The following is a 13,882-nucleotide window of genomic DNA, read 5'->3' as shown; positions in this document are numbered from 1 at the left end:
CGTCCAGTTATCAAAACCAGCCGGTCACTGAAAGAGCTGTTCCATGAGGCCCGGGAGCGAGCATCCAAAGCCCTGGGTTTTGCCAAAATGCTCCGCAAGGTGACAATCATACGTGAAAATGGCTATTCACATTATGTGCAAAAAAAAGTCTCAGCCTTACTCATTCTGCAGTGCATTCGTCACCCTGTCACCCTGCCCACTGAAGAACTCTGTGTGATCTGACACACTGTGTTTACTTCCTCTCCTGCAGGATTTGGAGATTGCTGCAGTTTTTAGCATCACCAACGGGGTGACTTGTCTTCTGGAGGCGCTAAAAAAGAAAAACTATGCCAAGGTGTCGTTTTGTATTTTTGATTTTCTGATTTAGTCTTGCTAATTTTACATGTTTTTATTTATTTATTTTTTTGGGTCATTTATGTTACATTTTACCTCCAGGTTCAGATACCGGGCTTGGAAGAGCTTCAGGTTTTTGTGCCTTCTGACCTTATGGATCAGCGGCCTCTCATCCTGCAGCTTCTGAACGCCGCTGCCGGCAAAGACTGCTCAAAAGAGCACGATGAAATCGTCGAGTTTGAAGCCTACCTGCTCATGAGCAAACACGGAGCTGGGGACTCTGCTACAGATTCTGACTGGGCTCAGTGGGACGGAGAGCTGCTCAAACTGGTCCCACAGATGGAAACTGTAGACACTTTAAGATCCATGAAGGTACCTCACAACTTGGATCTTAGTGTGTTTGAGGTGTTTCGAAATCGTTTTACTGATTCATCTCCTTTCAGGTGGAGAATTTGCTCTTAATTGTGATGCAGTCGGCTCATCTGGTTAGCCAGCGGAAAGCTTTTCAGCAGTCCATGGAGGATGTGGTTACTCTTAGCCGGGAGCAAACATCAAGTCAGCCTCTCATTGCTAGCGCTCTAGAAGATCTGAAGGTGCTTACATAACCCCATGTTATGTTATTAGTATCACAGGATGCTATCAGCTTTATGCGATAAAGATAAAACAAATATTTCCTCTTAATCTTTCGCTTCTTCTCACAGAACAAGGCCTTGCAGCTGTGCGTCAAGATAAGCACAGCGATTGACCAAGTGGAGTACATGTTCACCACAGGGTTTGAGGCGGAGTTGGAGGATTCGGAGTCAGCTACTTTGCACCAGTACTACAGGGAGGCAATGATACAGGGATACAATTTTGCCTTTGAGGTAAAATCGCAAGTCTTGCTCTGTATGTGTGCAGTTGCTCATTTTTTATTTTTATTTTTCTTGAATTGTTGTCTTTTTATTAACAGTATCACAAGGAGGTGGTTCGCTTGATGTCGGGAGAGTTCAGGCAGAGAATTGGAGAACGCTACATAACCTTTGCACGCAAATGGATGACGTATGTTCTGACCAAATGTGAGAGTGGCAGGGGCACCAAGCCCAGGTGAGATGTCACTTTTTAATTAGAAATACTCACATGTGCTTTGTTTTTCCTCAGCATTTAATTGGGTGCAGTGTCTGTGAGCCAGAGTGCCCAGTAATAATTTAAATTTGTAGACCGCCAGCTTTTATTTGAAGGTTGCTACTTCCAGATTAAAAGAAGAAATTTGAAATTACAGAGGTTTCTCTTTGATAGGCAGCATGATTCAGGTTTTTACATTAATCTAGTGCAGGCAGGGGCAATCCTGCATGTTTGACTTGTTTCTCTGCTCCAACACACCTGATATGAATGAATAGATGATTATCAGGCTTCTGCAGTACGGAGGACCAACACTGACATAATTAGAAATAAAAGCAGAATTATATGAACCACTAAATAAATACACTTAAAATGCACCAATTAAATTAAAAAAGGAGAACTTTTTCTCCTGTTTTATATTTCAATTGACTTTCATATTTATTTTTCCAGGTTAGTTCCAACAAGTTAGTCTATATATATTTGAACACATAATTTAAATTTTACTGTTTTTTAATATGTATTAATTGTTTTTCCTTTTACTTGTATATGCATTTGTGTGTCTTAAATGTTTATACTTAATTATTTTTATATTTTTTTCCGACAAGTCTTTTTATTTCTATGTGTTGCATGCTTGTGCTGCCTCAGTTTAGCTAAAAGTTAAAAAGTTTAGTTTAAAACAAAGGCAAGGAGGGAAAACATTACCTGTGCATTTATTTTTAACTAAACTTTAAGCTAAACTGAGGCAGCACAAGCATGCAACACATAGAAATAAAAAGACTTGGACAAATTTATAAAAATAATTCAATTTAAGCATTCAAGAGACACAAATGCATGTACAAGTAAAAGGAAAAAAACTATGTAATATATATATTAAAAATATCAAAATTTAAATTATGTGTTTAAAATATATAATTTATTGAAACTAAGCTGGAAAAATAAATATGAAGGTCAATTAAATGATAAAACATGAGGTAAAGTTATACTTTTTGATTTATTTGGTGCATTTTAAACATATTTTTTTATTTAAAAGGTTCATTTATCTACTGTATTTCTGCTTTTATTTCTAATTATGTCAGTGTCGGTCCTCCATACTGCAGAACTTGGAAGGGGTAGTTCAGTGATTGAATCAGGTGTGCTGGAGCAGGGAAAATTGTAAAACATGTAGGGCTGCGGCCCTCGAGGACCATGATAGCCCACCCCTGATCTTGTGTCATCCATTTCTTCATGAATAAATTCAATGATTGTGTTGACGGTTAGATTTGATTTCACCCGTAGCGTTTACAGCTTTGTCAAATAACTACATGCAAGGAGAAGGGGGTCTCTGTAGTCTCTTAGTGGGAGTTTCTTGTTTTGTGGGAGGAGCTTCGTTGACTGTGTGGGCGTGGTTTGTTCATCACGTGATTGAGTTGATGTTTAAGCTTTATGCATCAATGCTTTCTATTTAACGTCACAGTCAGAGGCTAAATTTTACCTGCTGAACACAGAATTGAAGGTTGCCCACCCTGCCCTCATGTTGAGGTGTCTCTGAGCAACACACACATTTCCTGACGGCTACCAAAAGCTGCCCACTGCTCCACTTGGCTGTGTATCACGTGTGATGAGTCAAACACAGAGCACTGCAAGGAAACATACAGTGATGACAAAACACAGCATTTCACTTTACAAGTGTCTCAGCTAGCACCTCCATCCCTTCCTTCCTCCTCTCACCATCAGACCTTGTTTTACTTTTGGAGCACACAGATTGACCCTGGTGTTCTGCTTCCACAGGTGGGCGACTCAGGGTTTCGACTTTCTTCAGGCCATCGAACCGGCCTTCATATCTGCCTTACCGGAGGAAGATTTCCTGGTAAGGGTTCCTGTTTTCTTCTTCTTATTATTATTTTATTTAGCGTATGCAGAAGGCCAGATTGGATTGTATGTTTTTTGTTTTTCCTACAGAGCTTGCAAGCCTTGATGAATGAATGTATTGGACATGTGATTGGAAAACCACACAGCCCAGTTACTGGCCTGTACTCGAGTAAGTTGCTCTTCTGTGATTTGAAAAAAAATCAGCACTTTGATCCCTTGAGAAAAAAAAAACATTCTAGCCACTTAATGCATGACAAGTATTTTAAAATGTGATTTTCATGTACAGTGGGTGTTTTTCTTCTCAGACCCCAGGAACAGTCCTCGCCCCATGAAAGTTCCTGCCCCTGTCCGCTGTCATAGTGATCCACCAAACCCCAATTTGTTTATTCCCAATGAAAGTTTCAGGTAAGTTACGGAAATGTAAGTTTTTGCAGTAATGTTGCGTGCCTCTATTTAGAATATTCTTTACTGCATGGCTTTGCTTTTGCTTTTTTGCTCTTAAAACAAGCGTCTGTGTGCACATGCTGTTTTTATATAGTTATATACATTTTTAGTATTTTAAAGGTACTCATTGCAAACCAAACAAAAACAGGGCATCCTGCACTAAATAAAATGTTGCATCTTAAAAGATTTTCCTCCAGTAATTTTCCACATGTATTGAATGCAATTCTGAAATGTGGGTACACACGATGTAAACAAAACCTTCATTTGAATCTGCCCTAAACCAGGTGAAAGGTCACATGCTTGACCTGAATTACACCGACCTGTTTCTGAGTGTTAATACACACCAACTAGGGATGCAAAAAAATCATTTTATTAATTAATTGGTTAATTAATTACATTGTTATATTTTATTAATATGTCCAGGTTTAATAATGTGTGAGAAATCAACATTTTTTTGTTTATTCAGCCAGTATTTAATACAGCTGGCACAATAAACTGTTAAAATATAAAGCTGTACTTTTTTATTTTTATTTATTTGTTTTTTTAAATTCAGTATATTATAAAAAATATCCCTTCATTTTAATTAATGAGCCTCTTGCTACAAGAGAAAACTCAGTTTTTAATGAAAATAGCCACTTATCAATTATTCGTTAGTTGATAAAATCAATCAACTTTAGAATAACTCATTAATCAATATTTTACATCCCTAATCCCAACACATGAAAAGTGTTAAACTTCTCAATCCCAAATGGCTTTTCCATGGACGTCACCATAGTTGAAATCAAACCTGGTAGTTGTTCACAAATTTGGCTCGCAAAGTTTTAATTTAAGGACACAGTAATCTTAAGTACAAGGAAAAAATGTGTAGATGTCTCATTTGCAATGGGTACCTTTTTAATGCCTTTGTTTATTGTTGAGAACGAGTGTGTCCGTCCCACAACCAGTCAYCCCATCACCCACACATACATCTGTTCACAAATCCCACCTCCCAAAGCAGCGCTCCTCAGTTTGTTTTTTCGCCACACAGCTCTCGAAGTCTTCCGTGCGATCTTCGGAACCAGCTGTTGCCCAATGGCCCTCGGCCCGTCCCTCAGGGCCTGGGGGAACAAAGCCACATGAAAGCACTTGGCAGCAGCCCCAGTGAAGTCAGGTAGCCTTGTCCTAAAGCAGAAATGCTCCGAGACAGCTTCAGTGATAAATGCAAGTCATTATAAAGCTTCTAGGAAGAGGAGGAGGAAATCCCTCATGTTATTTATTTTTGTTTTTGTTTTTGAAACTCGTGGTAGTGTRTTTTGTAAAGGAGGTGATTTACAAAATTTCATATCGTGGGGTGCAAAAATTACATTCAAGAAGTCTTTAATGCACTCGGGTTCGTTTCCCCTTCATTTGGTGTCAACTTGATTCAAGATGATAACGGCTAATCTTGCTAATCTTTTTGACGGATTTATACTCAAACAAACATAAACTTGAATTTATGAATCAAACTTTACAAACCATTGATTTTTAAATTATTTCCAGGCTCTTTCTATTTCCTACCAGTTAAAAACTTAGTACTTACTTAGTTAAATACTTAATAATACTTAATACTTAGTAAAAAAAAACACTTCAGTTTGGGTGTATAGTTTGATAGTTTGAGTTTTTTTATTATTCTTTTTTTTATAAATCATGAGGCATTTTCCTTTCCTTCCACCGTGCATGTCATCAAAAAGTGATGCTGCATCCATAACYTGGAGCTTTTTGTTTTTAATTACTTTTAATTTGCTATAAGATGCTTCAAATCATAATTTGCAACTGGCAATGTCCACTAATAATTTTCCTAATCTGGAAAAAAAAGCCCTTTTTTTTTAAAACCCTTTTGAGTTTTAAAAAGTTTTAATGGGGCAAAAAGTGATCAGCGTGAAAAATGAAACAAATCCAAACTTCACACAAGTCCTACCAACTGGTCATGGGAAGAGACTGATTGTTGTGCATGATGTGAAAATAARGCTGCTTCAGTGAAGAGTGGCCTATAATAATCTGCTTTTTAGTTCTGTTTGCATCAACCTTGCTTCGATGCTGGTGATTCCCTGCTTTTAGAGGCTCTTGGCACATTAGTGTGGCTCTGATATCAGAATCCTTAACTTGAGCAAATCTAACTTTGTGTAAGAGACTATGCATGCTGAACTATTAATGGACTTCAAAAGGTGCTGTTTCTTAGGAAGTTTGTAATGATATCTTGTTTTTTTCTCTTTTTATGTCTATTTTACAGAAGAGCATTGCATTCACCAAATAAAAAAAATTAGATCTGATCTCAGATCAAAAGATGTCATAATTACGAGATCCTGATCTCGTAATTACGAGATCCTGATCTCGTAATTATGAGATCCTATCTCGTAATTATGAGATCCTTTCTCGTAATTATGAGAAAATCTCGTAATTATGAGATCAGGTGTCTAATTTTTATTTTTTGGTCAATGCAAAGCTCTTCTGTACTATTTTATGCATTATAATAAAATAATTTATTATAAAAACCAAAGTCAGAGTTTCGCATATGTAGTTCTAACTTAAATTTGTAGGTTTTCTTGTCATTTTTATTGTATCTTCAAATATGTTAATGTGACATCTAGTTGTGATTCTGGTCAAGCACGTACATTATCAAAGGTTTTACACATTATTACACATTTACCACCATGAGCCTATAAAAAGTTTGCACCTTGAGCCAAATCCCAGGTGGTGAGCACAGTTGTTTTGTACATTGATCCTGCTAATGGCAAACATCTAAGTCATGCTACTGCCACCACCGTGCTATAGTGTGGAAATGGTGTTGGATAGAGTGTCGGTGACTGGTTTTCTTTAGAAAACATCAAATAGACTAGTTCAGTTTTGGTCTTTAAACTTGTATGTGATGAGAGCCTAAAAATAAATTACTGCATGAAGTTGTAATAAATACAAACTGATCTTTAGTATGACTATAAAGAGAAAGCTCTTTCAGACTGAAATGCACACCTGCATGAGCAAGTTTCGATTGTGTGACAGTTACCTGAGTTCGTCATGTCTGCAGGGGATCCAGTTTCCATGAGAATGATCGTCTTTCTTCAGTTGGAGCAGAATTGAACTTRAAATCCCTGAGCCGGCACTCCAGCCCCACTGAGGACAGAGAAGGTGGGCGTGTTTAGTGATCTGCACGGCTGTTGGTTCAACCTTGTTTTTGTTGTTGTTGTTGTTTTGTAATCCCATTTTTCCTTGCAGAACCTTCATACCCAAAAGGGGATCCCAACAGCGCTGCACGCAGAAGCTGGGAGCTGCGCACCTTCATCAGCCAGTCCAAAGGTGAGCGTCTTCAGCCGTAAGGAACGGCCTCCCGTTGGCCTTCCGCTGCATAACTGTGGACTCCCCCGTTTCTCCCGTCAGACATGGCAGCGCGACAGAGCCCGATGGAGGCCGTCCGTCGCTCCATTCACAAGTTCGAAGAAAAGCGGTATGCCGTCATGAAGCAGCGCAACATCATCGGTCAAGTGTGTCACACGCCCAAGTCGTACGACAACGTCATGCACGTCGGWCTCAGGAAGGTGACTTTCAAGTGGCAGAGGGGCAACAAGATAGGTACGGCTGTTTTTGGTTGTGATGCAYCTTTATCACACATGCACACGAATGTGCATGAAAGTATTACATATGTTGTTAAATGTGACCCATTGTATCGATATGAGGATTAAGTCAAATTTGGTCAAAATGACCTAATTACATTTTCAGATTCTTGGCTTTAAAAGCTGCATTTTGATACCTGGATCATTTTGATATCATAAGTAAATCCATATATATGACTTAATTAGTCTTGTTGGTTACAATAATACATAGATATTTGGTCTGAATCTAAATTTTCTGGCATTTTAATGAGGAATATTTGATGTCCTTATAAAGAGGAAATCTCTAATTATTTGAATATTGAGATTTCCCAGCTGAAAAGAAACAAAACTTTGCTAACTCACAGAGAAAATCTCAAAATTTTAAGGCCTTTTTCCTCAAAAATCAGGTTTTTCGTTGCTACTGCTCAAAAAAAGGACTTTAACATTTTGTTTTATGATTACTGTATATTTCAGACAATTCACTCCAATGATACATTGATAAGGACATTTATTCATTATATTTTGACAAAATGCAATTTTTGTTAACATTTTAGTCAAAACACTATTTGCCTATTTTTCCATATCCCACTTTTAGACTTAATCCTCGTTTCGATGTGATGGGTCACATATTATTGTAATTGTTTGAGTTATGAGGTGTTTTGCAGACTACACTTGCTTATTTGATGTATTAAGTGGCTGGTGTTATGAGGCTTTTATAGCTTTTAAAACTCAATGGAAATGAATATGTACGCTTTAATTATATGTATTGTTAATTGTATTTTTGTATTTTGATTTTATGGACCCCAGAAAGACTAGCAACCACTGCTGTGGAAGCTAATGGGGATACAAATAAAATAAACAACAATAAACACTTGCAGACAGTAACGATGCATTTGTGTGTGTGTGGTATCAGGTGAGGGCCAGTATGGGAAGGTGTACACCTGCATCAGTGTCGACACTGGAGAGCTGATGGCTATGAAGGAGGTGTGCAGCACATTTAATCAATCTGCTCCCTTTGGAAAGACCAGCTTCAGAGATGAAGATAATAACAAAGGCTTCTTGTTTTGATGCAGATCCGATTTCAYCCAAATGATCACAAAACCATTAAAGAGACGGCAGATGAGCTGAAAATATTCGAAGGCATCAAACACCCAAACCTGGTGCGCTACTTTGGAGTCGAGCTGCATCGGGTGAGACGCTCACACATCAGTAAATCTGTCGACGAGTTCTGCAAACCGAAGCAGATTGACATAAACGTCTGCTCCTCTACAGGAGGAGATGTACATCTTTATGGAGTACTGCGACGAGGGAACTCTGGAGGAGGTGTCCAGACTYGGACTCCAGGAGCACGTCATCAGGCTTTACAGTAAACAGATCACTACAGCCATCAATGTTCTGCACGAACACGGAATTGTTCACCGCGATATCAAAGGTTTGAGATTATATGAAGGCGTTTTCTTCTTGTTAGATGAGCGTGAAGTTTCTGACTTGTTTTTTTTTATTGTGTCACTCTGTTCGCAATAGGAGCCAATATCTTCCTGACGTCATCCGGCCTGATTAAGCTGGGCGACTTTGGCTGCTCAGTCAAGTTGAGGAACAATACTCAGACCATGCCTGGGGAGGTGAACAGCACCCTGGGAACAGCAGGTACACAGTCTCAGAGCTCTATGCCCCACCTAGTGGAGGCATTTCATGTTTTTCCTCCTTCAGKAGATTTCCTGGTAATAAGGTGGGTTGTTGTTGTCTGTTAACAAACATGTAAAGTAATGCGCATAAGTCTCAGGCTTTGGTAGATTTATTTTCTGTATTTTTTTTAAGTATTCACTTCAGGCTTTCGGTTGTTTTGTTGTTTTATAAGCATGCAATTTAAAAGTTTTAGGATGTACATCTACAAGTAAATAACTTAATATTTCAGGGTCAACATTGTCTGCTGTCAGTTAGCAAAATATGTCATAAATCACTGGACAGATTTTAAAGTTATCATTAGAGGTACATCCACAGTTAATTAACTTTTTATAATCAGTTCAAGATGGCTTTCACAGCATCACATCTTTAGCTTCAAATTTACAGATATTGGGCCTCATGCAAGAACATGTTCGTATTTTTATCCTAAATTTCTCTTACTTTTGTTCGTACGAAAGGTTCGTACGAACATGTCACATCAGATTCAACAAACTCTTCTATCTTTAGGAAAAGTGTGTAAATGAGCTGCGTAAACTTATGAATGTGTATCAGGAGCTCGCACATGAGGAGAGGAGATTTGCATAGTTACCACCCAAAAAACACCATATAACCACGTTTCCTGCCCCACATACCAGGAAGTTCATTCATAAATGACATCACAAAGTAAAAAGAAGAACTTCACGAGTTCTGTGATTGAAGTCCTGCTCTCAGAGGTCCAGGAAAAAAATCTGTCATTTTTAGCAGCGTCAGACCTGCTAAAGCTGAAGAATGACATTTCATTCTTCTGTGGGTCGTATACAGTCCCAGAAATAAAAATCTAAGTCATATTCATCTCTCTACTTCTGCTCCGGTTTTCCTTTGGTCAAATATTTTTAATTTAAGTGTAAACAACTGTGTTACATAGTTTTCATTTATTCAGAAGAAGAGCGGTCACACACCGCTAAACCCCCATTGCAAGTGTCAGATGCGTTTCTGGAAAAAAAACATTTTAAAATGTCTCCAAACTTCAATTAACTTCACATTAATATTGTAGTGTTATACAACAGCATTAATAGCCAATTTAATTTAATTTAACCAATTTATGTCATTAGTCTACATTATTACAATGCCACAAATTCTCCTAAATCACTCGTACGCACAACTTAAGAACAAATCTGTTCGTATGAACGGTTCTTGCATGAGGCCCATTGAGCTAACATGGTGTTTCAGAAAGCCATCTCCAACATAATTTTCGTGCTAACTAGGGCTGTGTATTGGCAAGAATTTGGTGATACGATACATATCATGACAGAGGGGTCACGATACGATATATCCCGATATATTGTGATACTATAAGCAAGGCGATATATTGCGATATATTGTGATTTTTTTTGTCCAAAAATTCTATTAAATAAAAACCTGTTACAGGGGAAAAAAATGAAAAATCAAAATGTATTGTCTCAGAAAATTCTAATATTACAGAGACATACTTTTGATACATTTAGCTGTGTTCTGCTTTGTATGTATTTTATTTTATTTGTTTCATATTTCTTATTTCATCCATGTTTTCAATTATTAGACTAAATTTGACAAATAGTTTGAAAATATATATTTTGCAGCTTTTAGTTTTTAATATTAATTTACAATATGGTCACCCAACACAACAATAGCCTCTACTTCAAGAGGTAGAGGAGCCAAATGGCTGGCTCACTGCTGCCAACTAGTGGTCAGAGACTGAACTACAACATAAAAATGAACGGCTGGCAGGAAAGTTGACATTTTAAACCTTAATAAAAATTGATACAGGGCTTTAGAATATCGATACAGTATCGGGATATGAAATATCGCGATGTGTCAGTGTATCGATATTTTCTTACAACCCTAGTGCTAACACATCTTACCTAAAACAGCATGGAATAGTATTTTAGCACCAGTAAGGTTAGTTTAAATTAACAGGATGAGCAGCCAGTTGTTAAAAATCCAGCAACAACTTGATTCTGGACCAGAAAGATTTATTATCTTGCAGTAGCTTCATCACCTCCTGCCAAGTTTTAAGCTAGCAGCTCTCAGGGAATGACCTTATACGTGCAGAAATACTGCTTTGAAACACAATATTTTTGCACAAAGCAGAACACTTTGTTGTCAGTAGACTAGTCAAATTTTTATGGATGCAACAAAAAATGGAAACGAGTTGTTTATTTTGAATCAAGCTGTAAAACCAGCAAAGTTCTGTGATATATTTTTAAAGCATGACTAATTCAGATCAAAGATTGTGTGAAGTGGCATACCGGAAAAAACATTTTTATAGACATTAGCTGCTTTTTTTTGTTGTCTTCACTTGAATTATTGTCAGAACACGTCCACAGAAAATGTTGTGACTTTCTGAAAGCCTGTTTTTACACTAAACATGTATTGCTAATAAAATCCGTGCCGTATTAGAAAAGGTCTTTCATAAATGCATTCCTGGACTGTAACCAAAATGTTTGTGCCTGCATTTCTAGCTTACATGGCTCCTGAGGTCATCACACGAGCAAAAGGTGAAGGTCATGGGCGCGCAGCAGACATCTGGAGTTTGGGCTGCGTCCTTATTGAGATGGTGACGGGAAAGGTAAGAGYTTTCCTGTCAGTATACGATTAAAACAAGAAAAGGGAAACAAATGCAAAGGTTGTTATAATTACTTTGTTTTTATTACAACAAAAAGACCACATGAAGCTACAGTTTAAAGTTCAGTAACATTTCTATTTTGCTTTTTAAATCACGTTTAAACCTGTTCTGCTGAACGTGCGATAAAAGGTGCTTGTAGTTGCAGCTCTTATTTTTGTACTGCTCTTTTTCAACTGCATGTCTCAACATGTTTACTTCTTCATTGTTTCCCCTCAATAACAGTGATTCTTCTGAGGGAGAAAAAAAAACCAGGAAATGACTCACTGTTTTTATCTAAACTTGCAGAGGCCGTGGCACGAGTACGAGCACAACTTTCAGATCATGTACAAAGTGGGCATGGGCCACAAGCCTCCCATCCCCGAGAAGCTCAGCACCGAGGGCAAGGACTTCCTCGGCCACTGCCTGGAGAGCGAACCCAAACGTCGCTGGACAGCCAGCATGCTCCTCGATCACCCGTTTGTCAAGGTGGAAGGCAGTTCCTCTTTTTGTCGTCYTTYTAATTCTCAAACTGCAGCTCTTTTATCTCCCACTTCCTGGTTGTTTTCAGGTTTGCACAGATGAAGAGTGAACGACATCTCCTCTTTGGCTTTTTCGTTTACAAACCCGAAGCACTACTGTACACGCTGTTGGCAAAAAGAATAAAAGAAATACTGTGGATGTGAAGAAGATGGATGAAGGCACATGGATTTAAACTGAGGAACTAATACAATATCATTTCAGAGGACAACTGGATCTATGAAATATAAATTTAATGTCTTTATGTATCCATGGTCGGGGGTGGGACTGTACATACTGTAAGATGAGGATTGGCCTTAAATCCTGTATAAAAATATTGTAAAGTTAAAGTAATTATTGCTCAATTTGTTTCTTCTCACTGGTGAAGACTCCTCTTCAAAGGCAATGAGGAATACTGTTTTGTTTTGTTTTTTAAGTGGGACGGGGAGGGTGGGAGAGTACCTATAGCACTTTTAAACTGTTTACTCAAGGGAACAGCCGAGCAGAGGAGGAGGGAGTCTTAATTCAGCTGCTCTTGGAGGCTGAAAAAAAAAAAGGCGCAGTTAGCCTCAGTGAATGGAAGGAAGCGATTTATCTTCGCAGAATGATTATCATCCAAATATTTAACTTTTTTATCCCTCGTCATTCAGCAAGCGTCGGCACAAAGAATTATTTTTGTCTTTTTTTTTTCTTTGCCCTTGCTGAGGAGATGGTTTCAATTTGGAGCAACGTTCAAGTCTGCTACCCCCCGAGGTGTTTCTGAGGCTGGAGCGTAGCCATCTGAGAGGAGAACAGGACCTGCTCCCCCTCCCTGCTGCTGAACAAACCACACACACACACACACACACACACTGATACACCTAACCTCTGGTCCTCTGCTGCTTCTACAGTGTTTGCTATGTATAAATAATATTAATAAACCAAACTTTTTTTTTATTTGGTTGTTGCCATTTTTAATGTCACTGACCTCATCACAACTGGAAGTGCTCTGAGAGGAGAACAGGACCTGCTCCCCCTCCCTCACACACACACACACACACACACACACACACACACACACTGATACACCTAACCTCTGGTCCTCTGCTGCTTCTACAGTGTTTGCTATGTATAAATAATATTAATAAACCAAACTTTTTTTTTATTTGGTTGTTGCCATTTTTAATGTCACTGACCTCATCACAACTGGAAGTGCTCTATTTACAATTATTTARAATATATTAAGTATATCAGCAACTCTGGCTCATGTTGTAACTCCGGTTCACTCRGACAGAGAAGGAAAAAGTAAGAAAACCCACTTTCAGTTAAGTTTTCATATTTTATGACTTCATTTTAAATCAAGGTTTTTACCAATTATAAAATGGTAAATACTTTCTCAGATGAACCTGATTCAGTGCTTTTAAATAAATTTGATTTTGCAAAACCAATCTCAAAATTCAYAATTATTGCCCATGATTCTGAAGCTTGTAGGACCACCTTGACCAGATCTTTCTAGAAGTAATCTCCTTCCTTGGGATGTTCTCTGGAAGAAAACACCCTTATTGGCCCACTCCCTTTTTTTTTTTTACATTGAGGTATTCAGGCTTTAAAACGTGGGTTCTGCAGGTGCAAAACAAGCCCACATCACCAGCCTTCCACCTTCGTGTTTTGACAACTGGTTTAACATGTTTGCTTTTCACCTGAAGCAGTAGGCCTACCGTGCATCAGAACTCCACGTCCCCAGTCTGGTCTAATT

The 13,882-nt window shown here is 38.2% G+C and overlaps 1 protein-coding gene across 3 annotated transcripts in view; it reads left to right on the top strand.

Annotated features, from left to right (window-relative positions):
* map3k4 (mitogen-activated protein kinase kinase kinase 4) overlaps window positions 1-13,083 on the top strand; it is a 24,331-nt gene extending 11,248 nt beyond the window's left edge. For 2 of the 3 annotated variants that reach the window (XM_014009353.1, XM_014009281.1), the window contains exons 7-26: window positions 1-99; window positions 251-334; window positions 436-705; window positions 777-926; window positions 1,035-1,196; window positions 1,283-1,416; window positions 3,199-3,277; window positions 3,370-3,448; window positions 3,585-3,684; window positions 4,751-4,873; window positions 6,764-6,864; window positions 6,952-7,032; window positions 7,114-7,305; window positions 8,239-8,309; window positions 8,399-8,515; window positions 8,598-8,757; window positions 8,850-8,972; window positions 11,489-11,595; window positions 11,938-12,117; window positions 12,200-13,083. The exon at window positions 1-99 is cut by the window's left edge and continues 1 nt beyond it. In XM_014009353.1, coding sequence (XP_013864807.1) covers window positions 1-99; window positions 251-334; window positions 436-705; window positions 777-926; window positions 1,035-1,196; window positions 1,283-1,416; window positions 3,199-3,277; window positions 3,370-3,448; window positions 3,585-3,684; window positions 4,751-4,873; window positions 6,764-6,864; window positions 6,952-7,032; window positions 7,114-7,305; window positions 8,239-8,309; window positions 8,399-8,515; window positions 8,598-8,757; window positions 8,850-8,972; window positions 11,489-11,595; window positions 11,938-12,117; window positions 12,200-12,220 — 2,433 coding nt within the window. In that variant the 3' untranslated portion in view covers window positions 12,221-13,083. The remainder of the gene's footprint in view (window positions 100-250; window positions 335-435; window positions 706-776; window positions 927-1,034; window positions 1,197-1,282; window positions 1,417-3,198; window positions 3,278-3,369; window positions 3,449-3,584; window positions 3,685-4,750; window positions 4,874-6,763; window positions 6,865-6,951; window positions 7,033-7,113; window positions 7,306-8,238; window positions 8,310-8,398; window positions 8,516-8,597; window positions 8,758-8,849; window positions 8,973-11,488; window positions 11,596-11,937; window positions 12,118-12,199) is intronic. The other variant, XM_014009435.1, reaches the window with a different exon arrangement.
* The last annotated feature ends 799 nt before the right edge of the window (window positions 13,084-13,882 follow it).

This window comes from Austrofundulus limnaeus, unplaced genomic scaffold (assembly GCF_001266775.1).
Source record: "Austrofundulus limnaeus strain Quisiro unplaced genomic scaffold, Austrofundulus_limnaeus-1.0 Scaffold0, whole genome shotgun sequence".
In the NCBI taxonomy this organism is placed as follows: domain Eukaryota; kingdom Metazoa; phylum Chordata; class Actinopteri; order Cyprinodontiformes; family Rivulidae; genus Austrofundulus; species Austrofundulus limnaeus.
Note: the sequence above shows the minus strand (reverse complement) of the source record. Positions and strands in the feature narration are given on the sequence as shown.